At 42.8% G+C, this 27,120-nt stretch overlaps 1 protein-coding gene and 1 long non-coding RNA gene across 8 annotated transcripts in view; both read left to right on the top strand.

The window, feature by feature from the left end:
- Nucleotides 1-10,518, top strand: part of SIPA1L1 (signal induced proliferation associated 1 like 1) — a 201,207-nt gene extending 190,689 nt beyond the window's left edge. For 3 of the 4 annotated variants that reach the window (XM_054635565.2, XM_077180271.1, XM_077180272.1), the window contains 5 exons: nt 1,569-1,812; nt 4,662-4,808; nt 6,976-7,090; nt 7,570-7,651; nt 8,409-10,518. In XM_054635565.2, coding sequence (XP_054491540.1) covers nt 1,569-1,812; nt 4,662-4,808; nt 6,976-7,090; nt 7,570-7,651; nt 8,409-8,552 — 732 coding nt within the window. In that variant the 3' untranslated portion in view covers nt 8,553-10,518. The remainder of the gene's footprint in view (nt 1-1,568; nt 1,813-4,661; nt 4,809-6,975; nt 7,091-7,569; nt 7,652-8,408) is intronic. The other variant, XM_054635566.2, reaches the window with a different exon arrangement.
- A 9,360-nt stretch (nt 10,519-19,878) lies between these two features.
- LOC143694358 (uncharacterized) overlaps nt 19,879-27,120 on the top strand; it is a 43,637-nt gene continuing 36,395 nt past the window's right edge. Inside the window, exon 1 of one of the 4 annotated variants that reach the window (XR_013182789.1) lies at nt 19,879-20,105. This is a non-coding gene — a long non-coding RNA (uncharacterized LOC143694358). Of the gene's footprint in view, nt 20,106-20,946; nt 21,063-26,313; nt 26,449-27,120 lie in introns of those variants that run through there. The other 3 variants (XR_013182788.1, XR_013182790.1, XR_013182787.1) reach the window with 3 other exon arrangements.

The following is a 27,120-nucleotide window of genomic DNA, read 5'->3' as shown; positions in this document are numbered from 1 at the left end:
TTAAAGAGACTAATATGCCAACTTGCAAAGAACATTTAGTACTGCTGAGTTATGGAAAATCCTCTAGTGTTGTCTTACGTATTTTAACTGTTCTTCTCTGATTGCATCACTAGACAGTGACTTACTGACAGTACTGAAATTCCTTGCAAAAAGCACACTTTTATACTTCACTAATCCTGTTACCCTAAACTTAAAGCCTATTTTTTTTGCAGAATAGTTAGAAACATTTCCTGATGTGTTTCAAAATACGTTGAATAAGTAAGTGCATGTATTAATTTTTAGAATCCATAATCCAGAAGAAAATGTCTTGATTTCTAGTCTTCATGTACAGCCAGTGCTTGTCATCCAGAGCCCACATTGTTTCCACAGCAACCATGCAGAAGAGAGGGCTGTAACTTCATTTTTTGCTAGTAAAAATCTGAAGTGGCATGTTAAAGTTTGTAAGTGTGGCTTCCATGCACAGATTATTTAAGATGATGCATTTGAGGCCAGAGATAAAAAAGCTTTGTTATTGGCAAGATAACATTTTCTTAGGCTTGTGGTAGTTCTGAGGGGAACTGGGACATGAGTGATGCAAATACCTCCTGTTGATTGTTTTGAGCAAGAGAATTGTTCGCATTCTAAAATATCTTCCCAAGTTTGCTGTTTTTCTGCTGTGGGATTAATGAATCAGTTCTTACCCCGATCTTTATTTCCTGATCACACTTTTGATAAATTTCAGCAAGTTAAAAACATTCTGTCACACCAATAAATTGCATCTTAAAACTAAAATGGCATTTTAAAACCAACTTAATTCTGCCCACTGTATGAATTAGATTTCATTTTACAGAAGTCTTACAGCAAAAAAATTTTTGACCAAATTTCAACCAAACGGTAAAGAAATGTTATATCTTAAAGACAGCTATGTTGCTATAGGCTTCATGAAAATCAGAGTCTCTGCTGGTTGGAATGGTCATGATAGCAGCTCTCTGGCACTGGCCTGAGAGTGCAAAACTCCTGGCTACCCCAGCACTGCTTTCTCCTGTATGGGGCATAGAGGAAGCTGGGCTGATGGTGGAGGTAAGACACAAGCTCTCTTATTCATGGGAGTGCTTTTGAGTCAAATACTTCTGAAGACCCACAGCAGTGGTGGGTATTCCTTGTTGTTCAGTAACAGGAGATTTCTAATTAGCTGGCATTTGCTGGTGCGGGGCCTGCAATAAGGCGGCCAGTACTGTGCAACGGGGGAACTCTGGTTTGTGCAGCATTCAGGCTCTTTCTGTATCCATTTCTCTGCTACATATCAGCTCTGGAGTCAGCAAGGGCTGCCTGAGATTTCCACTCCAGAAGTTTGAAGAGTTTTAAAGGTAAAAGTGTGAGATAGGCAAAAAAAAAATCTATATATGTTACCTACTTATAACCTCCTTAAAAGCCAGCTCCTTCAGTTCTTTTTCCTGTCCACTCTGAAAAAATGCTATGTAAACACTTGGTTTCTCACTTAAAAAAAAATAAAATTAAAAATTATTTCAAGTTTCTTTATTGATTATTTTTTTTCTCATTTCTTTTTATTTGTGTTTATGAATGTATAGTCACACACTCTGTCCTGTCAGTCTCCCTTTCCCAGCACTCCTACCACAAGGCGTGCCTTGCAAAGGACTTTGTCAGATGAGAGTATTTACAGTGGTCAAAGGGACCACTTCTTCACCTCGCGGGCCTCGCTCCTGGACCAAGCCATGCCAAATGATGTTCTGTTCACCAGCACCTACCCTTCTCTCCCAAAGTCACTGCCCTTACGGAGACCATCCTATACTTTGGGAATGAAATCACTACATGGTAAGTGGATTTCCCATTTTTTGACTTCCAGAGGAATTCTTTATGAATCATCTTGGGGGAAAATGTTTGTTACAGCAATTGGTAGTTCCATCTTTATTTTGCTCTGATGAGGAGAGTCCAGTCACATGACTGAAAATGTAAAAAAGGACAGGAATTTAATTTTTTTCCCTCACTTCAGTGGGTGTAAGATGGCATGACTGGTCATGCATTTGCCTTGTAGAGGGAGCACAGAAATTTGCCTCACTGGCTGCAAGTTTCTCTCATTTCTTCCAAGAGTCACCTAGATCAGTTAGACCAATGGACAAATAATGTATGCTTGGTTATCTACCAGAGAGAACTTCAGGTGTCAGTTCCTTACTGTGGGATTCCAGGAACAAAATTTGATTAGGAAAATGATAGAGAAGTGGGTAAATAGTAGTGATATTTAGATACACAGCTATACCAGATACAGCTTTTATTGTGCCAAATGTTCAATTGTTTTTAAATTAATTCCCGTACCAAATTTATTTTACAGTACATGAATTACTTATTTTAGTCACACAGTTAACCAGAAAAAGTTATTTGTTAAGTGCTGTCAAGAAGACACTCAGCTTTCTCCCATTAGTTTACTGAAAAGTCTCAGTCTGATTATTTGACGGGTTGTGTGTCGCTGCACGTGAATGTCACAGTGAGAAATGGAATTTTCACAGGTTCCCACTGTACTTCATAACTGAGTGTGTTTTCCAGAAATAGAGGTAGATCTCAGGGTAGGATTCTGCAATGTTTTCTGAAGAAGTACATATCTGCTCTGATTTATTCATGTTTTAGTATGTTTCAAGAGGAAAATGCAAGGCTATCAATAGATTTAACTCACTATAGTGGGCCCTAAGCACAGTCTGTATTTAGCTACACAGGATGCATTTGACAGTGAAGGCTGGTGAAGAAATCTATTTTAAATTCTTTTCATCTGACTGTGATCACCAGGCATCAGTTTTCAGTGTTGAACCTGACATTTTCCTGAGCTGTTGTGTCTGTATAACGTGTTTCTTGCATAAGAGTTAGGAAACTGAGCTCTTTTCATTTCTATTTTTTAGATGCACTAAAATAACTTTGTAGACTTGGTTATGCTTGTAACTGGATGGAGGATTTGGTTTCTGAGGGCTTCGGGTCAGAAGATTATTGATGCCACTAGAGTACAAGTGGAAAGCAGCACTTTGTCTCTTTTCATTTAAATGCTGTATTTTCCAAATAGAAAACTGCAAAACCTTCTTTTGTTATCATGTTCTCTTCCACCCTAAACTGATAACTCCTCCTAGCTCATAACCTTTCTACCTCTGTCAACAAAACAAGATTTTCCATTTTCTATAAAACGTAGGAGCTGCATGATAAAAGGACCAGCTATTTGATTGGCGCACAAATTGTCTTCCCACACACACTTTGCTGAGAAAAGGACTAAATAAGCTAGATATTTAGTATCACAAGCATTTGTTGGCTTCCAGTTACTCAAAATTCTTTAAATTCAAAGATTCCAGAGCACATCCATTTTTTTAGAGGAAATATGTTGAGCTAAAAATGCTCGCATTTGTTTATCTGCCTTAACAATCCAACATTTTTAAAACAGGTAGCTTTTCAAATACTTAGGTTTCATCTAATTGCATGTGTCTTTTCACTATTTGGAAATATTTTCATGTTAACAACCTCCAAAATAACCCTTTCGAGAGCTAAGCCAAGAATCCTCAGTGTTAATAATACTGAATGTAACAAAATAAAATGTAACAAAATGACATTTAAAAAAAAGTAAATACACGCAGACACAAAAAAATCAAGATTTCTGAGCCAAGAAGTGAATGCAGTGTAGCTTTTCTGGTCACTGTTCCCCAGGCAGCAATATGATTTAGCTGAAGTTTTATGAATTATTTTAGTTATTGAAGTTACATGGTTATTAGGCTATCAAAAAAAAGGGGGGGGGGAAGGGGAAATAAACAACACAACTCAGGCATTTTGGGCTTGTATCCTGCCTGTCACACTGTCTTTCTGTTTTGTATGATCCAAGCAGACTCTTTTCCCTTATCTTCTCAGCAGCTTCCTCCCAATTGCCCAGTCCATCTTCTCACATCTTTCTCTTCTAATACTGCCTACAAAGTTTTCAAAACTTCTTTACATCTTGACAGAGGGCATGAGAAAGGAAGTTGTTGCTGCTTCTGAGCTCACACATGTGACCAGGCATTGCACATTTTTTGGTTGTCCAGCCAGTAAACTGAAATAAAGTAGGTAATTCTTGGTTGAAAGTTTGGTGTTGCCCTAATTAGTGGTGAAAATCTAAGTGCTTCACTTCTGTTATTTTAATTTGTGCAAAAATTACAGGGATTTTGAATCCTTCTTTCAAGCTTGCCAATGCTGTTTTTCATAGTGAGCCGTGTAACAGCTTACAGCAGATAGGTGTGGCTATTTTTTAGTAAAGATCTGAAGGTTTCACTAAACTGCTGAGAGATGGGCAATGCTCTGAAGTAATTTTAAGGGTTTTCTTGTTCTGATTCATCTTGGTAGGCTTAATTCAGCTCCATTGGTTTACAAGATTGTAAAGAGGAAGGAAAAAAACTCACAGTTTTGGGTTGGTTTTTGGGTTTTTTAGGGGCACTCAGCTGAAAAGATTAAGGCAAGTTAGAAAGGAGCTGAATGTGCTGGCTTTAGAAAACTGCTTTGTGAGGGGCTGTATCTGGTGAACTGTAGTTGATCAAACATTCTTCTGAATTTTGGCTGATTTTGAAAAGTGCTATGCCAGAAAAGTTAAGAACAGGGTATTCAATATATTAAGAAAGGAATTTTCAGGTATTTTTATGGAGTTTATAATCTATTCTGCATTGCTCCAGGAGAGTTTTCTGCCTCGGACAGCTCCCTCACAGATATCCAGGAGCAAAGACGGCAGCCCATGCCAGACCCTGGTCTTATGCCGTTGCCTGATTCTGCCTCTGATCTGGACTGGTCAAACTTGGTAGATGCTGCCAAAGCTTTTGAAGGTAAGTTTTCACAGTACAACACTTAGGAAGCTGGTCTTTGTGCACACTTCGTTAAGGACTGTGGGGTTTGTGCTTGTTTGGGTTTATTTTAATCATGACTTTTAGTTTTTTTGTTCTTAATTTTCTTCTTAGTCTGAAGCTTAAACTCATTTAAAATACTGACTCAAATGTCAAGAGCCTGAAACTTCGTATGTAATAGTCAGATACCATTTCTTCATACTGGAATTCCTCAGTGGTATGGTTTGGCCAAATCTTTGTGAAACTGGTCACTTTTCATTTCATGTAAAACAGTTGCAGGCAGCTGGTCTGGGAAAGGGCACAAAAGTGCAAAAATAAAGTCATATAGTAGGGGAAAAGCATACTAAAGATTGCTTGCTTACTGCACTAGTGAGAAGGACATCTTGCGCAGCTGCAGTTTGCTACAAGATAATTTGGGAAATACACCTTGTTGGTAAATACTTTTTCATTGCCTCTGCATACCCTGAAGATGTAGATTTGCATGTAAGTGTTGTTTCATCCTATGGCATTTTCCATTTCCATGACTCTTGGTAAACTGAAGAGAACTGCAAACTGTCTAGATACATTTGAACTTTAAACTTAAAATGCAGTTTAGACTGAAGAGAATTTATGTTACTACTGTGTTACTACAGGCAGGATACTAGAATCCAATGGAAAAATCTTCTAAGTGTGTGAAACAGAAGTGCCCATTCCTTGTATCTGCATTAATGATGTCCCACTTTCATGGAAGTGTTTTTTCACTTATCTTGAATCTTTTAGACGTTATTCAACATAGTTGAAGTCTGTGAAGTAATTTGATTTCTTGGCTATTCTCTGGTAGTAGCCTTAGATATCATTAGGACAGTGAGTGTCTCTGAGTGTTCAGAGTACTCGTGTCCTCTGCTCTGTTGCCACAGGAGTTGTAGGAGCAGCTTGGCTCATATTTGAGCTGTACAGTTTTGAGAAGAGTATTCAATGGCCCTGAAGAGAAAATGAATTTGTAGGGATGTTTTTTTCATCACCACATATGGGTGAAACTCAGGTTTTAACACATTTCCTTCTGGTTGGCAGTTTCTCTTTAAAGGATCCCCTCATTTTTTGTGAGATTTATTTGACTGTCCTCATTAACCTGAATCCCTCACTTGGTAGGCCCCAGACTCACTTGTGTTTCTCTTCAGAAGTGTGAACACAGTCACTGTGGTCAAGATAACAAACTGACAGCTCAGATGAAGAAAAGCTGGAGTAATGTGTTAGCTGGCAGCTTCATCTAACTACTATAAAAATACATTCAAATTTGACTTGGAGAAGGATCTCAGTATAATTCCATTGGTGTTTGGTTGTCTGTCTCAGTATCCCAGTCTCTGGCAGGTGCCAGTAGGGATTGACACATACCATGGAACCTAAATTCTGATTTGTGATCCTGAACACCTCCTCTCCACCACTGATTGGTGTCCTCAGCACAAGCCCCTGAAGTTACAAATTGTGGTATCTGTACCAGCTGAAAGAAAAACTGCCTGGATGCCTGAGGTACACCAACCTGTAGTATAAAAATTTGCCAAACAGAAAAAGACAATACTCTTCTGTTTCCAGTGAGAGCCCAACAGCTGCTGAGGTTAATTTATTAAGCTAAGGTTTTTATACTGCTGTCTGTCACACCATGTGACAGTGTTTTAGAGATGTGTAAGAACATTTGAACAGTTACAGGACAAGAAATACACAAATGGCAGAAAAGAGGTTTCATGTTTCAATCTGAAAATGTTTTATAAAACTTAAGGAAAAAATTTCAGGTTCTGAAAAATTACATTGGTCAAATTGCACACAGTGAGCTTTTCTTTCCTCAAGATAAAGCTATTCTTTATAGAGTGAAAGAAGCAAAATATAGTTGCTAAGTTATTGGGTGGTATCATGCAGTCATACCCAGGATGATCTGCACAGTGCTGCTTGTGCCAGAGCCAGTACTTCCTGACTCCAGTACAGTGGCAAACCTGGTGCCAACACTTGCACTGCCAGATTGCTTCCATCAAGTGGACATTGGTATGTCATATCATCACTTTACCTTGCTTGAAACAGACTGAAATTGCTGAAGTGCTGCAGTGTAGCTGTTATGCTATGCATGAGCAAATAATCATTACTGCTGCCATTGTTTTTCTCTGTATGTTTGTCTTCTCAGTTCAGCGAGCTTCATTCTTTGCTGCTGCTGATGAAAATCACAGACCTGTGAGCGCTGCTTCCAGCAGTGATCAGGCTGAGGACCAGCTTACTGCACAGATAAAGCCTTATACAGGGTAAGTAAATACACCAGATGTGCAGGCTTTCCCAGCTACAAACCAAGGGAAAGAGTAGGGATGTCTTCGTTTGGAAGCCATCTCCAGGCTTCATGCAGTAACTCTTCAGAAGTTCTCATGAAGATGGAGTTGGGAGGTGAAAATAAAAGAATTGTAAGTCCAGTTGAATCTTTCTGCAGGTTTTTTCTTGTCTGAGATGTTCATGAAACTGTCCAAAGCAATGGTTAATTCAAGGCATATACAGTGAATTCAAGTAGAAATAAGTCAAGTGATGGGATGACCCCAAGTAATCATGAGTTGAATTTGCTCTGTTGTTTAATGTGCTGCATGTGTTCCATATACTCTTTATTATGTTTATTTTGTGACCCCTTGGTGCACACAAATGCATACCTTCATAAAGGCACTTGGTATAGACAAAGCTTCTAGCAACCCCATGTGAAATCATATCGATACCTATTCTTGTTTCCTGCTTTCAACAGTAAAGAATCCCCTCCAACTCTCGCCTCTAAAGTGGACCAACTGGAAGGTTTGCTGAAGATGCTGCAAGAAGATCTAAGGAAGGTAAGCATTTCATCTACAGAAGGATTTATATGACATGTATTTAGTTGGTGCTTGGTGGTGCTAATAACTGTGTAATCCTGCTTTGCCATGCCTGAGCCTGTGACAGTCTCATCCTGGTATGAGAAAAAGACATTTCTTTGCTACTTTTCTCAGGCTTCTAATTATGCATGGCTGGGACAGGGTGTCTGAATTTGTAGGCGTTTGATTCCTCTGCTTAAATTAGGAGGGTGATTCACAGTACCTCCACTCCTAATTCAGGTGACACTGCAAAAGGCTTGAAGTTAGTCCATAAAAATGTATCCTGCTGATGAAAAGTTGGCAGTGTTATCTAAACCTGTAATTTCTGCTGTGGAAACTTCCTGTATTGTTTTAATGCTTACTTGGTCCAAGAAGGCTCTGCAGTAGTGAGATGAAGTCTCTGAGCTGGGAAAGTGTTTGCAGGAAGATTCCCTGCCCTTTACTTAGTTAACCATCAGCACTTGTACATACAGAACAGCTCATTGCCAATTCTATTGGACCACCTAGGGAGTCAGCTTCTGTATTGGGATCTAATAGAAAAAAATCCTGTTCATGCAATCAAAACATGGGCAAGGAAACATCACTAATGTCCCTTGGATGTAAACCCGTGTGTTACTGCACATAAAATCCTTAAAAAGAACAAGACTTATGCTCTCTTAAGAGATTCCTGCTGCTCTAGATAGATAGGAAGCATGACTGGAAATTTCTGCTAAGATCTGTATTTTTCCTTGTGCCTAAGGAAAAAGAGGACAAGGCCAGCCTTCAGGCTGAAGTGCAACATTTGCGGGAAGACAACTTGAGGTTACAGGAGGAATCCCAGAATGCAACTGAAAAGCTGAAGAAATTCACCGAATGGGTTTTCAACACAATTGATATGAACTGAGAACGGTGTACGGGGAAGGAAACTATCTGTTATGAATATTATTACTGGGACTTAAGCTTTAATGCCACCTTAATTATGACATGTGAAAGTATAGTCAGAGCAATTCCCTGTTCTTCATCCTCCAATAACCCTTTTTTGCATCTCTGCGCGCACTCAGAACAATTGCAGATCAACAATCAATGTCTGCCTTTTGTAGAAAAAACAAAGTAAATAATTTTAAAAAGGTAAAATAAAAAAATAAAAGTTTAACTGCTAAAATGTGAATGTCTATTTTTTGCACATTGTCTCTTTATCTGTTATGTACAAAATGATTTGGAGGCCAGGATCAGGCTTGCTGTTCCATCTGCCTCTGTTTCCATTAACTCCTTTCTCTCTGTTTCAGATAATCTGCTTTTCCTTGCAGCTTTGGCAAATATTATGACATCTAGAAAATTAGAAAGAAATGTTTACTTTACTGCTCTTCTAACATTGTTTTCTGAAGTATGCCACAGACAGGGGGATGTAATGCAATGTGTTAGGTGTCTCCTTAGCAATTTGCGCTTGGTTACTAGTGCTACTTTCCCATACATTGCAGAGAGCGCGTGTGCATAGTGTATGGTACAGTACAACCAGCATCACAGCTTAGAGAGAGACTAGAGAGGTGAGCCATGGGTCAGGCATATTATCACACATCGATTGCATTAGCATTTCTGGTGGCCTTTGTTTCCTGTGGAAACAATGGCTGCAAGTACCTTTACAAACAGCAAAACTAGGCATGCTGCAGTTCATACAACATCAGGCAGGCTGAGACATCAGCAATCCAGCAACAGTGCTCAGTTAAGTACAGCACCCTGCCCCCTTCCAGGGGAGTCTGGTGCTTGCATATGTGCAGGAGACTTAAGCTGAAGTTGTAAAGAGATTAAGATTTTTTTTTTTTCTCCCCCCTGAAATGTTACCATGAAAAACCACACAAACTACCACTGTGTACCTGCCCTCCCATTCTGTTTCCCTTGCTTTCTCAAATCACAGCAGATTTGAGAAAAGTTTATTCAAGTTGTGTTTTGTTGCATGAAAGATCTTATAAATCCTTTACTATGGAAGATAGAGGAATATGTAAAGGGGAATTAGAGAAGTGTATTTTTCAAAGCACTGGGACAGGATTGGAGCTCTGAAATCCTGAGTCCCCAAGTGAAATTGTCTCTCACGAGATTTCCCAAACTGCTTCATGCCAGCAAAGTTGATTTCTTGTTTTTTGAAGGAACAGCTAACTTGCCACAACATGTTACCTCTACAGAAAATACCTTTTAGGTGTCAAAATACAGCTTTTAAGCACCGGGTCTGCACAGGCATTGAACTGTGCAGTGTGCTGAGAAACCTTTTCTACTCCCTTCTGAGGATCTAGTTACTACCTTAGTAAATATTGCCTTCCATAAAGTGCAGTGTATTTGGGGGTTAATTTCGAGAGCATCCTCTCACTCCCCTTTTATCACATTCTCAAATAAACAGATTAAAATCACTGGCACAGTCTTGTCAAAGACTTCCATGCTTTCTTCAAATCCCTTTTTCACGATCTTTAATCTTGCTGCACACTACACTTCAACCTCAAACTTCATTTGTGATGCTAATCCCCATGGAGTTCTTCTCTAATGTTTTGTCATGGAAATGGATCTCTTTGGAACTATTTCTGGAGTGCTTTTGTAAAGGTTTAGAATGTCTTGGGTTTTTTAATGACTTGTATGAAGGAGATTTATATGATGCCTGATATTATTTGTAAATGGGAAATATTGCTAACATCTCTGAGCATCCTGAAGTCTTGCTTTTATTCTCTTTTATTTTTAAGTTTGGTTTTATTTTATTTCAAAAAATATTTTGGGACTTGGGGCAGACTATTTATTAGAGTTTTGCAACAGAGTTCTTCTTGTATGATGCCACTGAAGGCTACTTGTAAAATTCTGACAATAAAACTCATTTTAAAGGTTCTTCTAAACCATTTTCTGATTTTGTTGGATTTGTTAAGACTTTCCAGAGTGTCCATTTCTTCCTGTTTTCTTCATGTACCACTTTTCTCAGTACTTATGGATACAGGAGTTCCATTCTCTATTAGATTCCTAATTTTTATCCCTTTGAAGGCCATTACTTGGTAAGTAAAAAACACTTAATCCCTTGTCTTTTTACTTGTATCATTGCACAAATCTATCTTCTTCCCCCGTTTACTAGGGTTTGCTACCTTTAACAGTTGCTCCGGGCTTCACCAGAGTGTTATAAAGGAGAGGCAGTGGGTTTTTTAAAAATTTATCAGGATTTTAGAACTGACTTGGACTGAAGCTAATTTAGGTGAAAACCAAACTGTCCTAGCTCATCTGCCTAAGGGCACACAGAACTTTAAGCGTCCCAGAGCCAAACCTGCAAGTGTGCAACATCAGGTTTTAGGTTTGGGAGGGTGGGGCAAATAATCCATTTGTTTTGTTTTCCAGATCTCCATCATTCACCTGGGAGATGACCTTGGAAGTGTTTTGAACAGATGTGGTTTTGGCCCACTGGATCAGCATTCCACACAACTTAAAAATGTGGAACTAGGTCAGTCTGCAGCAAAGTGTCTTCCAGTTCACTGAATAAATCCCTACAAGGCATGTGGGGAAAGAAAATTCATCTCTTTCTAGCATGAAGTTACTGGACCAAGAGAGCTGTGAAGCAGCAAGAATAAATAGAAACATCTGATGAAAAATTGAGGTTGAATCTTGGAAAGAAAACTAGATGCTGTCTTATCATTTGTAATTGGATCCTGGTAGCTGAGCTGAAGGAGAAAGCTTCCTTCAGGTCAAGGAGTTGCCCTGTCCACATTCATAATGAATTCATGCTAGAGGTTCCCACACTCCACCACACACAGTGCTAGGTCAGGCTAGACCAGGGCAGGATCCACCTGGCAGGCATCTCCTTGCAGCTGGAGCAGTGACTGGCCTCAGCAGAAGGTGGGTGGCTGTGGGAGCAGTGTGGGTAATAAGGACAACCTTCCTGTTTCTCCCATGTTTTATGTTCTGGAAACAATTTACTATTCCTTGTCTACATTCCAGTGCAAAGATGCTGTTTCCCTGTGACAAATTTTTGGATAGCTGGATGTGGCTGGTGCAGCAGCAGCAATCTACTTTCTTTCAAAATCCCCCAGTCAGGGTGTGGGGATGTCACCACAGAGGGGCTGCAGCCTGCATGATGGATAATACTCTTCCCAAAAGTGGTGCTGGGCAGGGCTAACAGGCCAGAGGGTGGTAACTGGGTGTGGTTAGCAATGAGCTGTGAGGCACACGGGAGCAGGGGTTGTGAGGGGAGAGGCTGGTGGGAAAGGGCCTGGGGGAGCTTGTTATGGGGTTAAGGGAGAGGAGATGGGGTGAAACGTTCAGGTTTCACTCATCTGAAAGTGTGGTTACTGTATGATAGCTTCTTGTTTCTGTGGGAGGTGTGTTCCAACTCAGCGAACAAGTAGTGTGAGAGCCTTTTCCCCAGTTCTTTCTTTGAGGGAAAGGTCCCCATAAACCAGGCACAGCCTGGGAGGATTGACTGGTTTGCTTCTAAAACCTTTATGTAATTCTCTCATCTCTCAGTGCCTTCCTTTGGGCTGACAGCTAACAAATCCTCTTTTTAAGCAGTCAGCTCTCTCCTGGCAGACAATTCAGCATGCTGTTAGTCCTGTATGTGAGCAACTTGCTTTGCTGCAACACAGCAGGGGAACAGGAGGTTGCAGTTTATCTGCTGGTATGGCATCCAAAGCTGGATTCCTTGGAAGAGAGATGGTACTGTCCCTTCTCCACAGGAGCAGACATGGGCTGTGCTGAGGGAGTTACTAATGGAGGCAAGTTGAGCAATGAGATGATGAGGCTTGTACAGATGCCTTCACCTCTTCCTGATAATGGCAGTGGTCAGGAAATCCTTACTGGGCTTTTTAAGGAAATACTAGGGGGAAAAGAAGCTCATAGACATATTCAGAGCTCTGCAGTAAGATCCCCTTCCCCCAGCAGCTTTGGCTGGCCATGAGGGGAGTGGGGCTGGGAGTTTGAGTTGAACTTGTTGGAGCCCCAAGACAGGCTGTGGCTGATGGCAGCCACTTAAGTCTCCTTTCTGTAAGGAAGACTGGCTGCAGCCACTGTTTGGGAGAGGCAGATCCTCTCACACTTTCTACAGCAGCAGCCTGAGGAATCAGTCAGCTTTGAGGAGACAGAGCTGCTGGGCACCTTTTAGGGTTTTGCCCCTCTCAGTAAGTAAGGTCTCAGGAAGCAAGTCCCTCTGATCAGCTTTTCCTGTGTTTGCATAGATGGACCTTTCTCCTTTCAGAAGGTAATTTCTAAGTATCACAACCTACTTGTGTTTTCCCCAATGTTTTGTGTCAGTGATTTAAAGTGGACTGGGCTGTCTGTGGCACAGCAAAGTGTGGACAATTAAAGAACTCCTATGGGAAGTAAAACCAGTGTGCTGCAGTAATCTGTACATCCTTACCAAACTGCAGGGCTGGGGGCTGCAGAATTTATGAACTCTCACAAGGTAACTCAGGTTAGAAGGATCTTCAGGATGTCTCTTGTCCAGCCAGTTGCTCTGGACTTTACCTAGTTGAGTTGAAGAAAATCTTTGAGCATGGAGATGCACAGTCTTTCTAGGCAAAGCATTAGTTTGGTTTCTATTTTCAGGGTTATTAGAAGAAAGATGTAACCTCAGCAGCAGATGCAGGCTGTGTTTTGCCTACATTCTAAAAGCTTCTGACACAGGAGTCTGTACCCTCCATGAAAGTCCACAGCATGTCCTCTGTCTGCAGCCAGCAGCAGAGCACCCACATTTGCCGTTTTCCCTTTGGTGAGCCTGGCAGGAAGGAGAAGCCTGCAGCTTGGTGGATGCTAAGTACTGTTTGCTCCACTCCACTAATCAACTTCCTACAGTCCAGTTCTGATTAATTTCTAGGGATTTATTTTTTCTGTACTTGGTACTGCTTATTCATGCTTGATTCAGGGCCTAGATTGAGCCCCCTGGTTGTCCTTCACTCTGTGCTGCCTGCAAGAAGGACACACGTGCTGGGGAGCCACAGCTGCGGGCAGAGGATGCTCCTGGCAGCTGAAGAAGCCTCTCAGCTGCTGGCATGCAAAGAAGTCAGAGACTGAAACAAGGATGTATTCCAGGACTAGGACTAAATGTAGTTTCCTAACCTCATGTTGTGACAGTGGCAAATGCCACCAACTAGTAACTAAAACGAGATTTCACACCACAGGGGCAAAAAACCGGGGAATTGTCCTAGAGCTGTTTAAAAGCTTATTTCCGTTCTTTCCTCTTGTTTTCCCCTACCTCTCCTGCACTTTTCTGGCAGTTTGTTCACTTTGTCTGGTGGCTGCTGACCACTGTTCTGCTCTTGGGATCTGATGCAGGAAGAGGGGCTGCTCCAATGGTCCTGGCAGCAAAGCTGTGTCTGCCTGTGGCTGAGCTGAAAGGCAAGACTGCGTCAAGCAACTGAAGAACTTGGCTGAATTGAAAATTGAAGAGCTTGACTGCACACTTGTTTTGTGAAAGGAACCAAGGCACGTTTGCATCTCTTTCTATCTCACATCCATAAGGAGTTTGTTTAGCAGGAGCTGGGAGGCTCAGTGATCACTTCTGCTGTATGGAAGGAACAAGCTATGTCATGCCCAAATTGCAATGTGCCAGGGATAACGCCTGGGAGGTGTCTGCCCACACACAGCAGAAACAATCCCTGTGTGCTTGCCTGGCTTTTCCTCCTACAAAGCTTCTGGCTCAGTCCAGCTTTGCCCAGAGCAGCAGCCCAGACCTCTGTAGTGCCAGCTTCTGCTGCTGGCATTGCATGGATGGGGGATTGGGGACACTTCATTCTTGTTTCCTCCATGACCCATGCCATTTGATCCTAATAGTGGGATAATATAAGTGTACATCTATTTGCTTTTATCATTCTTTGTAGCACCTTAATTTTTTAGAAAAGGTTAGGTGTTTTCAAGCTGTGCACAAGCATCTGACAAAAGCCATTATTCCATGTTATGCTTCACATTAGTAGACTGGTCAGTCACCACCATCTACAAGTCCCAATAACATTATTGACTAGTAGATTGTTTTGTGACATCCTCTGCTTTACGTTCTTCCTCAGGTGAGGCTCAACACACAGCCTGGGGAAAAAGAAGGGGCAGAGAGGAGTACATAGAACTGGCTTCTTGCCCACTCAGTATTTCCCTCTTCCTGCTTGCTTGTGTTCTGCCATATTTAGAGCTGTTGAAATTGGAGAATTTTGCATATGTGAAGTTTTCTAGCTGATCTAGTCTGCTAGAAAAGTCCCCCATGGAGGCCAAATATGTGTGAGCTGCACTGTGTTCCCCTAACTGTTCAAGCAAACAAGGAATTGCCTCCATGAGGTTACACCTATAGCATGGAAATGTGAGTCTCTCTTTGTGATTTTTCTTTCAATGCTTCCCTGGCCTAAAAGCAACACTCAAACGAGCATTAGTTGCACAGCTCTGATTTGTTTGGTCTGATTTTGCAGTTAGATCTCAGTTCTCCACTAAAACCCTGCAGTTTTTAGCCATATTTGATTTTTAAGTGAGCCATCTTTATTAGACAGTCAAAATATGGGACATAGCTTACATAGGGGAGAGTCATTGGAATCACAGCATGTAGTGTGGGCCTCTGGTCTGCTGTAAGATGTCATCCCCAAGTCTTGCAGTCTCAGGCTTGCAACCTGCATCCTGTTGTCTTTGTGGCTGGAGTGGGGAGAAATGATGGGAAGTGCCTCAGAGAAAGGTACCAGCAGGCAAAGACCATCCCTGTCTGAGGTCAAGAAAAGGCAGACAAGTTCTTCACACAACAATCACTGGAGGAGCTGCAGCAGTCCTGGACAAGAGCCCTTGAGGTGTTTTCCCAGCAATCTAGGGGCCAGCAGAACAGGAAAAACCAGGGCTGCTTGGTGTGAGATGCCAACCATTTCATGACCAGAAAAGGGAGAGACAGAACGAAACTGTGTGTAAGTGTACACTAATCTCTCTCTCTCACTGAAATTTCTCAAGTAGGAAGTGGCCAAGTAGTCTTAGAGCATGCCTGTGGGAAAACAGAACATTTTACTTAAGCTTCATGAGGTGTTGAGAGCAGGGGAGAGAGTTCAAGGAATACTTTCAGTGTAGTCTATTCTAAAATAGACTATTTTTAGGGCTTTTATGGAGGGCAGATTTGAAAATATCAAGTGACAGTGTCTAAATGCACAGATAAAGGCTGGATCAGTTTCAAAAGGTGCTGAAGTGGGTTAAATGCTGAATTTCTGCTGGCTTCTGAACTTCACCTCTGTCCTCACATGAGGGGGAAAACCAGTAATGTTTCCCCATCATAGCTTTAGTTCTAAACAGGAGGTTTGAAGGGAAGGGGCCATGCTTTCTGTAGTGCATCTCTTTGGGCTGGGAAAGAAACCAGAAGAATTTGAGTCCTTTGGGACCTGAGAAAAGGTTGCAAAATGAGAAAACTGGCCTAGATTTTTCAAAGGTACCACAGGACTGGCTATGGAGTCGAACAGAGATCTCCCCAGGGGCCTGGTGCAGGTGGGGTACCCAGATGGCAGCAAACCTGGCAGGCCTGCCAGGAGCACGGGGCAGCTCTGTGCTCCAGTGGTCCTGGGCCAAGGCTCCAGACTGAGCTCAGGAAAGGCTGGCTGACCTGCTATCAGGCACTGGGCTGTTCAGTAGTTCTGCACACCCAGTCTTCAGGGCACCAGCGTTCATCATGTAACTGCTACTCTGCACACAGACACATCCAAGCCTTGTAGGTAAGGCATGAACAAAAATCCTTTCCTGCAGTAAGTTCACAGCTCAAGGCATTCAAAATCAGTAGCACCTTCTGAGGACACCTTAATCTTAGTGTCTTCCACTTTCCTCCAAGTTCTCTGTGGTCCTGGTCTGATAACACATATCTGAAGCTGACAGGCAGATTGTGGGATGTACAGCAATCCACTGTCTGTCCAAACAAAACCTTGGTAATCAAACTCTTCAGTGCCTTTTAAAGGAATTTATCAGCCAGTCATGCAGATACATCTTAAATCCTAATACTGTGCTTGCACTTCTGGCATGAAAAAATTCTAGTGGATTTGTTTTCACATTTTCAGTGAATGATGTAGCATCACAGACAGAACCAGGTTGCTTCTGAAATATTTTTTTAAAGAAATCAAAATATAGAGACATGGGTTGTTAAGCTTCTGGCCTGTCTTATGCTGTGAAGTAGTTCTGGTTTAATTTCTGAGACTGATATATCAATAAATTAGTTCTTATTTAACTGAAACATCTTTGTTATCCTTATCTGGACATGAATAAATCCTATTAAAATAATTTTGTTTATTTGATCTAGTACTCTAGTTGATCTGAAGCAGTACTCCCTATCTGGGGTGCAACTGAGCTCAGGGGTTGGTAGTATCAGATGGGATGGAAGCCAGTCTGGCTCAGTGTTCAGCACTGGGCATCCAGGTACTGATCCAAGAACAGGCAGGCAGACACAGTTATTTCCCTAGAATACATTGCAGCAGTTTGGTTTGGGGACTTCTTGACCAAAGGAGTCACTCAGGTTTGTACATAAACACCTTCAGTTGTCTCCAATCTTAGTCTGGCCTTAATCTTACCTTTTGTATGGAAGCACTCTTAAATCTTTCCCACTGCTCTTCTCTGAGCCCCGTACTTTCTGCTATGCCCTTCTTCAGATGGCAGGACCAGAAGTGCACAGTCTTTGGCATGCAGATGTACTGCTGTGCTACCCTCCATTGTGCATTCTCCATTGTGCTCACTATCCCTTCCCAAAGCATCACAAACACTTAATTTTCTAACTTATGGAATATAAACTAAGTTGATGTTATTTTTAAGAATAGGCCCAAGAGCCCATCTTGATATAATGAGGTCAGAAGTGTTTTTCCCATGTCCTTTCTTTTGAATTTCAGTCCAGGTTGCAGTTTTCCTGCTGTCTTCTCACCTTGTCATTTGGTAGCATATGGTTATTTTGAAGCTCTTCACAGATAACCCCTGTTTTACTCAGCATATCCTCATGCCACCAGGAGGTTTGTCACATTTATTACTCACTCATTTGCCAGGTAATTTACTAAGTTCCAAACATCATGGCCTTCAACACTCATCCCTCTGATACTGCCCTGGTGAACTCCCTCTGTCATGAAGGTTTGCTCCTTATATCCACCTTTTATTTCCTGTCCTTTAATCATTCATCCACTCATTATCCTGTGAGTTTATATTCCTAGGGATCCTTTGGGGAAGCAGCTTGCTTCATGGATGTCCAGTAGGATAAGCAGGTGCTTTTATGTGCTCAGCCTTTTTTGTCCATGCACTTCATGGCCACTTCAAAGGCTCCTAATAGTTTCCAGCAAGAAGACAACATGGGAGATGAAAAGTGAGAGACAGGGAATGTGCCAATATTACCTCTCTTCTACAGACACCCCAGTGGGTACAGAGTTCATCCAGGATGCTGGAAGACTCTGCTTCATTGCATCCTCTCTTCAAGGGGATTTGATATTGCATCTTCCAGGGAAGCATTCCAGCTACCAGAATATTAGCTTAGCTTCTATTTTCTCCCAGCTTTTCTTGACAGATCTCCTTCGTTTGGCCTAAAATATGCATTGACTCAGGGATGGGAATTTATAGCCTGGTGACTGTCCTTTAGGTTCTATTTTATCCACTGCTGTTTCAGTGAGCATTGGGTTCCTCCAGCTGAAAGTGGAACCAATGGCAATGAAAATGACTGACAGAACTGCATGCAGCCCACACATGAGGAAGATTGAGAGTGAAAGACATAGAACTGAAAAGGCTTCTTTCAACTACCTCTTTCAAATGAAGTCCAGTCTCCATCATCCACCTGCTCCTTTTCCTCCCAGAGAACACCTAACCTATTGAACAGTCTTGCAGTGTCTTCAGATACTTTGATGCATATGGGAAAAAGGTTGGAGAGAAAACCACTGGAAGTGGAACAATGCAGGGACGTGCATCCCAGAACTCCTACAGTGGGGAAAGGGATGGGGACCTAACATCTAGCAGTTAAGTAGGAAGGAGAAACCTGAGAAACAGGATTACCAAATCCTGTGCTGCACTTGGAGAAGATGGAAAACCCAATTTAAAAAAACAGCATAGGGAAATGGCAGGTTTGAGGCACACACAGTTGCCTTGGTGCAGGACCTGCAAGTAATCCTTGTAATCAAGAACAGGATAGGTGATAGGAAAATAAGTGGGGAGATGCTGAGAGGCATGAAGAGCTCCCAGCTAGTGTGATGCCCTGGGAGCACCCTGTTAACCCCTCACCATGTACGAGATTTCCCCCAGTGCTCTGGCTTTCAGCTCCACTTTTTGGCCTGGGTTAGATCTTCAGAGCATTTCCCTTTCTTGTGGATGTCACTGCTCTGAGCAAGTGTCTTGCGAATATTCACAACCCCCTGCAGAGGAAGGGAAAGCAGGGATGAACACTACCAGGTGATGGGGGCACAAGGACGTAGCTGAAACCAGGTAGGTATAGGAGGGGTTACAATGAAGTCAAATGACAGCTGATCAGCAAGGAACTGTTTAACCTTTAGGTTTACAGTAGTGATGTTAAGCTCTGGATAAGGACCACTTACCCAGCTGAGCCCTTTGGCACTTCTGTCCTTAGAACCTTCCAGATGCAAATCACAGCTCTCTCTTGCCTGGGTAAAACAAAGCACTTGCACTTATCCCAGAGAGACTAATCCTGCTGTGTTCCCTTAGGATGAGCTAGGCATAATGAGAATTTTTTTGTAACTATAGTCTGAGATAAAACCAGAAACCCTTTGTAGGTTATTAGCCAATACAATCATACTCTGATGCACTTTGTAATTCACTTTTTATTCATGAGGCCTGACAGCCATTTCCACAATGTGCTTCAGGACTGTGTGGTCTCCATGGAGAGGTTTCTTCTTGCTGTGTGAGGTACTGTGGAAACTGAGAGACGATGAAAAAATTGTTTATGCGTGGTAGCTTTCCTCCATGTTTTTTAAAAAGGCAGGAGAAAGCAGTAAGCTATTGCCAAGACAGACCCAGGCACTTGGCTTCAGTACTCTTTTAATCTCCTTGGCCTCATAATAATTTGGACCTAGCTGCTTCTCCCATCACTACTATGATTTCTTCAGATGTACTCAAAGCTCTTGGATATTGCCAGGTCCAAGAGGCTTTTGGAGTGCCAAAGCTGATTCTGTTTCACATTCCAGTCACTGCCCTTACCAAGCACCAGTTCTGGGAACAGCCTTCTGATGGCTGGGAGCTGCTCAGATGGTGGCAAAAACCCCTTGACTCGGAAAGGATTTTCAGCTGTGGAGAGGATTTCTGATCCATGCTGGATGAAGCCAATAAGATCTGCACTGAATTCAGGATGTGCTGGCTCACATTGGGTAGGATTTTGGCAGCTTGCATGGCTGTCAGATTGCAATGTTATATGCTTTCAATGGCAGACAGGAACTGGGAGAAGAGCAGATTGTGGCCTGCCAGGCAGCTGGGAAGTAGACTGCTGCAGTAGGAGGGATCATACATGGCTGAGAACACCAACTTGTGTAATGATGAATGGGAGGTGAGTACAAGCCACAAAATCCTAGCCTTGTCTTTAGCATGATTTTCTGACCAGTCTGACAAGGAAAGAAAACCAACAGATTTCTGGAAAAATGAAGAACGCAACATCTGAGAAATTCTCAACCTTTGCCAAGCAATATTTGCATACAGGGGCAAGGAGGTCTTTGAAATATTTTTTTGTGGCAGCTTGGTTAGGACTTCTAGCTGAAGTCCACTGGTTCAGTGAACACAGCAAGATCTTTGACCTTGACAAAAGAAATCAGGCCATGTTCTGTATAAGTGCGTGTCAGAAAGTGTGACCAGAACATGTCTAATGTGTCTCATAGAAGTTCTATTTTAGTAGGACTGCTGCCCTGTAAGAGACTACTTTCAGTTGCTCCTGATTCAGCTGCCCTCAGGGTTTCAGGCACCCCTGAAGGCCTTTCTAGCTGGCCCTGCAGGACGCTCAGTCCTCCTCCCCGCCGTAGGGAGCTGAAAGAACGTGTGGATGCAGACATGGAAGCGTTCTCAGCTGGACACGCGGCACTCCCGGGGCAGCAGCCTGCCGGTGGGATCAGCGGGCAGTCAGTCCTTCCCTCGCTCTGCCTTCTGCCCGTTGGGGGCTCCTCTCCCTATGGGCCGCAGAGCGTCTCAGGGAGCGGCGCGGAGAAGCCGGCAAGGAAGATGTACAGAGCTGCCTGGCGGCAGGGGACAGAGACCCTGGTAAGCCACGGCGAGGACTTTTTTTACTTTCCCACGAAGTAAAAGGGAAGGGAGGCTCCTACAGCCCTCCCTGCGCCTGGAAGGGCCGCGAGGGCTGGGAAGGCGCGGGGCGCTCTCTGCTGGCGGCTGCCGGCAGCGGCAGCAGGGACAGCCCGGGCCGGCGCGGCCTAGGCCGCCGCTCTGGGGGCGGCAATCTCGGAGAGCCCCTTTTTCGTTTCTCGGATTCCCGGTGAGGGCAGTGGCCGCAAGAGTTCAGGTTTGTGAAGTGCTTCATAAGCCGCTTGTAAAAGATGTCGAGTAGGAGCAGTGCTCTCTGCTAATAAAAACCATTGTGCAGGAGCATGTTACTGCTGGAATTGTGATAAGAGCAAAGTGCAGCCACACTTGGGGGCTGCATTGACGCCCGGGTTACGGCAATAAATTGCTCTCTTTTGCAGACCTAAATACTGTCTACTGGGAAAAAGATCCCAAAGGCTACAATTATAATTTTTAATTGGTGTGTCCACATGTTACTTCCAGAATAAATGTTGTGTTTTCTTTAAGAAACCAGGGCTGATTTATCTTTGGTTTTCAGCTGTGTTTCTGAGGGGTAACTGTGTTTCTCAGCAAGTAAATGCTCTTGATATTACATAGCTGTCATGAGAAAGAAGACGACATGCTGGTAGTTTGGCAGCAGTTCCCTAGTAAAAGAAAGCATATAATCTTATTGCATGATTTTCCTATTTTCCTCTTGTTCCATATCTTCCACAGATGAAGGCTGGAGAGTAAAATTACAGATTTTACACATCCTTGTTTTCTAGCAAAACTCACTTTTCTCAAGAATGCTCTTTGAACTTTTTGTAAGTGGCAGCTCTGCTCAATGCCTGCTTCTCCTCCTACCTTTTCAAGGTTGTAAGGAGTTTTAGATGTGTAATGTGATTGTCATAGGCCATTTTCCTCCTGCTGTGCCGAATCAAGGCTGTAGACAGCAGAGTTTCTTCTCAGCGGGTAGAATCAGCTGTCAAGTGACAAGAAATGTGCAGTTTCTGCTTTTTACATTCACTGTTGTGGACTAATGGATGTGGTTGCTAGTCTTAAAGCAGCAGTACAACATACATCAGCTACACTTTTAGTGTTTCTTGGGATGAAGTTTTCAGTTGTTCAGCTGGGTGTAAAGTGGAGGTGTGGTCACTTTAACTAATAAGCATCATCTGTAAAATTGCTGCTGCAAATATTTGCCAGCTAAAAGAAAATTGCTGACTGTTTTTTGATGCATTTCAGTTATGTAAGTAAGTATAAAAATAATGCTGGAATGCATTCATCTGTATGTGAAGAGATGGTTTTCTCACAGGGTTTATGAAACAGCTTTTGCCTGATTAGGAGGTTCTTTCCTCGGGGTAGCTGGCAGTCCCCTGGACCCAAGGGTGTCCAGTGCTGTGTGTGGCTGCCACTGCTGCCTGGGACCACAAATTGGCAGCTACACTGGGTACATTGATTAAAAAGAAAGGGCAACAGGAGTAGGTATGTACTCTGTATGCCTGTGCCCCAACAATGTCCTGGAGGCCAGCCTGCTCTTCCCCCTGTCTATGTCTATTGCTATCAACATCACATTCTTTCAGCCCTTTTTCTTCATAGGCTCAGAGCTGAAGCACACAGCTGTATTCAGTTGAACAAACTGAAAAAGAACAAGCAATTTGATGAGTGGTGAAAAATTTGTCCTTACAGATTTGGCTGAAGAGTATTCTATCTCTGTGGTCCCCCCACGGCAAGACAAAAACTTCAGTAATGAAGTTGTAGGTAGTGAGCCCTAGCCTCCCTGGCCACAACCAGCAAGAATGGAAGACAAAACTTAAATCACCTGCTGCTGGAAGCTCATCCTTCTACACCTATCTAATTTCTGCTAAAAGAAAATGTGGCTTAGCAAAACTCTAAGTCCTTCCAAAAATGGACTCCATTTCTACCTTCAAAAAGGAGGTGAAATAATGCCAACAGGTAACCTGCCAAGCTGCTATCTTTCTCTGATGGATTTGCTTCTTCTATCCTCATTGTCCTCCTGCTTGTAAGAAATGTTTTGAGAATTCTTGGACTAATTCTTGATCTAATTCTTGGACTCCATGCAAGCAAATGCAATTCCCTGATGTTCTGCTAATGCTGTTGTGGGAAAGAGACTGTATAATGCCAGTGGCAACTCGTACAGAGACACGCCTGTCCTCCTGGAAGCTGCAGCATTTCTCATCCCCTCTACTGCCACAATGACATGAGGTTGGTCCTTATCCTACATAATGTTTGCAAGTGCTGCAGCCAGCAAGGAGTACACAGGGTATTTAAACATAGAGGTCTTTCCCTCTGCTCAGCAAATGAAAGATATTGGAGGTCCTCTAGCTATTCTTCTTGGGGAGGCCATCAGCTGCAGCATGAGGAATCTAAGGGCTTGCCAGAAGGCCAGATGTTATGTTCTCAGTAAGGCTGGCCCAGAGATCACATTGTCACTCACAACAACACATCATCTCATTTTCTTGCTGGGCTCATCCTTCAGATCAAAATAATCTCTTCAGCTGCCTCTGACAGGTCGTGTTCCTCTGCCCCACAGAATTCTCAGCATTTGAAACCAGTTTGAAAAGACTCATCAGTCCCACAGGCTGTCAGTGCGCAGCCAGAACTGTGCAGTGTTACAGAGCAGAGAACAAGTATGCATCTAGTTGCAACTGGGAATATTTACACCTTCCTACAATGATTTGTTCATCTAGCTAGAAGCTGGAGAGCAGTTTCACAAAACTTAACACCATAGGTCTCAAATAAATGTGTTTTTTGTACATCCACATTGCCAAGGTGAATAGATTATTAATGATGCAAAAACAGTTGAGTGAGTGGTCCATTACAGGTCAGCTAGCCCAAGTTAGAAGCACTGTTAAAGCCTGATGTGAATTTGGAGAGGAGGAGTGGAGAGAGGCTGCCCCTGCTTAAAACCTTATGTTAATGATGTAGTCACAGCATGCTTGGGATGGGTTCCCCTGGCTTTTTACCCTTCTTCTCTAGCCCAGGTCCTCTCGGGAGTAGGAAGCCTTTTGTCTGTGAAACTCTAATCCTGAAGTGATCCCAGGCTCCAGACTTCCTCCAGATCTCTGCCTTGGTGTGTTCAGCATGTTTTCAGAAGCTTGGTGGAGCAGAGAAGTTGCCTGATATTGACAGACCATCTATGCAATATGAGAGAGCAAGGCATCAAAGAGCACCAATCTTGGTTTCTGGTCAGAGAACAATGCCTACCATGCTCTGTTATGCACCAAACTGAACCACCTGGTGTAAGGCATTGGAGATGCTTCAAGGCGGCACCATCAATTATAAATCTGTGCAGCACCTTGTACAATTCAGATAAACTTTCCTGATGCTCTCACAGCCATTGCAGTGTAAAGCTATAAAATAATAATAGTAACAGTACACTACTTTAACACAGGAAACAGAATAATGTTGTGAACTCTTGGCTGAAAATACAAGGATTAGATAATGAACTAAGAGCTGTTTAGGCAGAGGGTGGCCTGGAGTCTTTCTAGTCTGCTGCAAAGTATACTTGAGGGTCAAGCCTTAATTGGCTGCTTTACATGAGGAACACAGAAGTCTTCTCTTTATATCCAGGGCTGCTTGTGACACAACACACTTTTTAAAATCTCATTTAGGTTTATCTCTTTGCAGAAAGGGGTAGACAGAAATCCAGCTAGTTCTCAGTAGTTTCTGTTGTTCGGTAGTTTATTGCTCAGGTTTACTTCCTCCCAAAATAGTGCTGTACTTAGTTACAACTTTAAAGTATTTCTATAAACTGTGTATCCTCTGACCTTGTCCCTCCTGTGAGTTATTATGTATTCCCCAAGGGACTCAGCAGTTAACATTTCAGAGCTGATGCTCATGAGACTGGCCTGGACTGCCTGCTGAGGTGAGTCAGCAGAGCAGGAGTGCTTCTGCCCCAGCTTCACATCTTCTGTTTGCAGAGCCCCTGGTACTGACTGATACAAAAGCCTGCCTGCCTGTGCCTGGTGCCAAGCGCATGAGACAGAAGGGCCAGGTCAGGAACAGAAGCAGGTTTTCCTGTCCCTCATTTGTTAGTACATTGTGGTGATGTTTTATGGGAATGTGTGTTCAACACAGAAACTTTGATATGCTGTACTACTCAAAGTAAGGGCTTCTTTGATTCGCAGCCTGGTTTCATGGGGTCAGGCTAGCTCAAAGATATTTGCACTGTGCTGCTTTTGGTGTAAGGAGCCCTGCCTGCCCTCAGCTGTGGTGGCCCCATCGTTCCCTTGCCACAGCTATGTGACCATGTTCTCTCAGGTGGCTCGGCTGACCAGGGCTCCAGACCCACTGATATCAGCCCGGGGACCCTCAGATGTTCAGGACAGGAGCTGTGCAACTGTCCAGCCTTTGTGGACAGGCACAAGGCAAGAGGCCAGCATCCAGCACTATGAGTAACTCTGTATAGGGTGCAGCCCTTCTGTGGGTTCAGACCTGATTTCCCAACTGCATCGTGTCACTTGGAGCAGCTGAAGATGGGATGTGATGGGATGTGATCTCCCCGAGGAACAGGGGTATGCATCCTTTGCTCAAACACCTCTGCACTAGGTTTCCTAGGCGCTTTTCTGCTAAAGCAGCGTGTGGTGCCTGCTGCTTGCACCCACTGGGTGGAGCAGCTCCCTGCTTAATGTCTGCTGCCTGCATATCCCTGTCCTGAAAGGGTGGGTTCCAAAAAATCACAGAGAAAGCAGAGGCAGACAAGGGGCAAAGCAACAGTGAATGAAGAACTGCTTCTGGCCAGATAGAGCAAAGCTGAATTTTACCAGAAAAAAAAGGCTGGCATATAGTATAAAAACAAGGTAGGGAAAACAAGTCTCCATGAACAGCTATTGATTAATCAAGAGCCAGTACAGGGCTCTAAAGCTCCTTTAAATCTGTCTTTAAGAGCAAGCAGCAAACATAAAAGCCAAAGCCCTCGCAAATGTTACTATTATAAGCCACATGACCCCATTAACTCGGTGCTGTAGCAGTTAAGGCAGGGCATCAGCCACAAAGGGCTCCATGGTTATGAAAAGAACTATTAAAGATGGTTTAATCAAAATAATTTTCTGCAAAATTTGGATATTAGGAAGGTTTAAAGCTTTTATTTTAGCAACCGAAGTTAACGAAGTTAACAAAGTTAACAAAGAAAAGAAAAAGCAAATTGACAGAAAATTTTTAAAATCTGAATGTAGGGAGGTTGCTTTATTCATTTGCCTAATAAACCCCTGATTCCTCCATTTATTCTCCTCTTCAGGTAAAAGATTGCAAGGAATTTTTTAAAATGTTGGCTACCTAAAAATGTCAACTTGGATAGATTTTCTTCATCTTTGTTATGATTACCACAAAATGAAAAAATTCAAAACATATTTCTCCTTTCCACAGTAGGGTATGGAAGACATTCCCACATGCATCCTGTCACAGACACAGCATTTAAAGAATACTCAGGAACTTTTTACAGTCTCTTCTCTTTCTTTTCCCCTGAAGTTGCATGAAGCATCTAGAGAAATACCCCACAGGAGCAAATGATGCTGCAGCTATCAAAAGCTCCATTCCATGGAGAAGGTGTCCAAAGAAGCATGACCCAGGATCCTCAGGGCTTGCTGAGCACTCTGGGATCAGTGGTAAGGATGTTCATCTTCAGTGTTGATAAAGCAATTACTCTCCCCTTACTATTTTCTGAGTAGCAGCTCTGCATCTTCCATCTATAGGTCTCTTGAACCAGTTGTCTCTTCTTCTAGATCTTTCTGTGGAAGTAGATCTAGCTTAAATCTACCCCAGCCAAACCTAACACAATATGATAAAGCTCTTCTGATGGGAGCCCATGAACTCAGCCCAACTAAAAAATATCTTAATGTCTCATTAAAACAGTATAGGTATCAAAGTCTTTGAGGTGGTATGAACCTTCCTTAACTCCAGGGCACATTCTGGGCCCAGAGCAACTACTGCTTCCCCATTAGTCCCATGACAGAGCGACCATAAAAGATGAGAGAACAGCTGTAATGAGAACATTAGGAGTGCTGCTGCTGCATTCTTCTGGCCTAGCAGTAGAAACAACAGAGGATCATATTTCTTCCTTCCCCACTGTGTTTTTTTTCCAGAGAAGTGTCAGTTCCTTTCTCAGTTAAACTTTCGGCTTTAAAACTGGACTGACCTGTTTGCCTTCCTTTATGCTGTAGGAATTTCTAATACCATGGGAGGAAGAAATCTAACCCACCTAGTTTTGATTTAAGCCCTTTCAGAGCAGGAAAAAAACTAAAAGCATTTCTGTAGCTGAAGTGATCAATGTGGAGGCC

The sequence above is a fragment of the Agelaius phoeniceus genome, chromosome 6, assembly GCF_051311805.1.
Source record: "Agelaius phoeniceus isolate bAgePho1 chromosome 6, bAgePho1.hap1, whole genome shotgun sequence".
NCBI classification, from domain to species: domain Eukaryota; kingdom Metazoa; phylum Chordata; class Aves; order Passeriformes; family Icteridae; genus Agelaius; species Agelaius phoeniceus.
The sequence above is the reverse complement of the archived record's forward strand: the minus strand, read 5'-3'. Positions and strand labels throughout refer to the sequence as shown.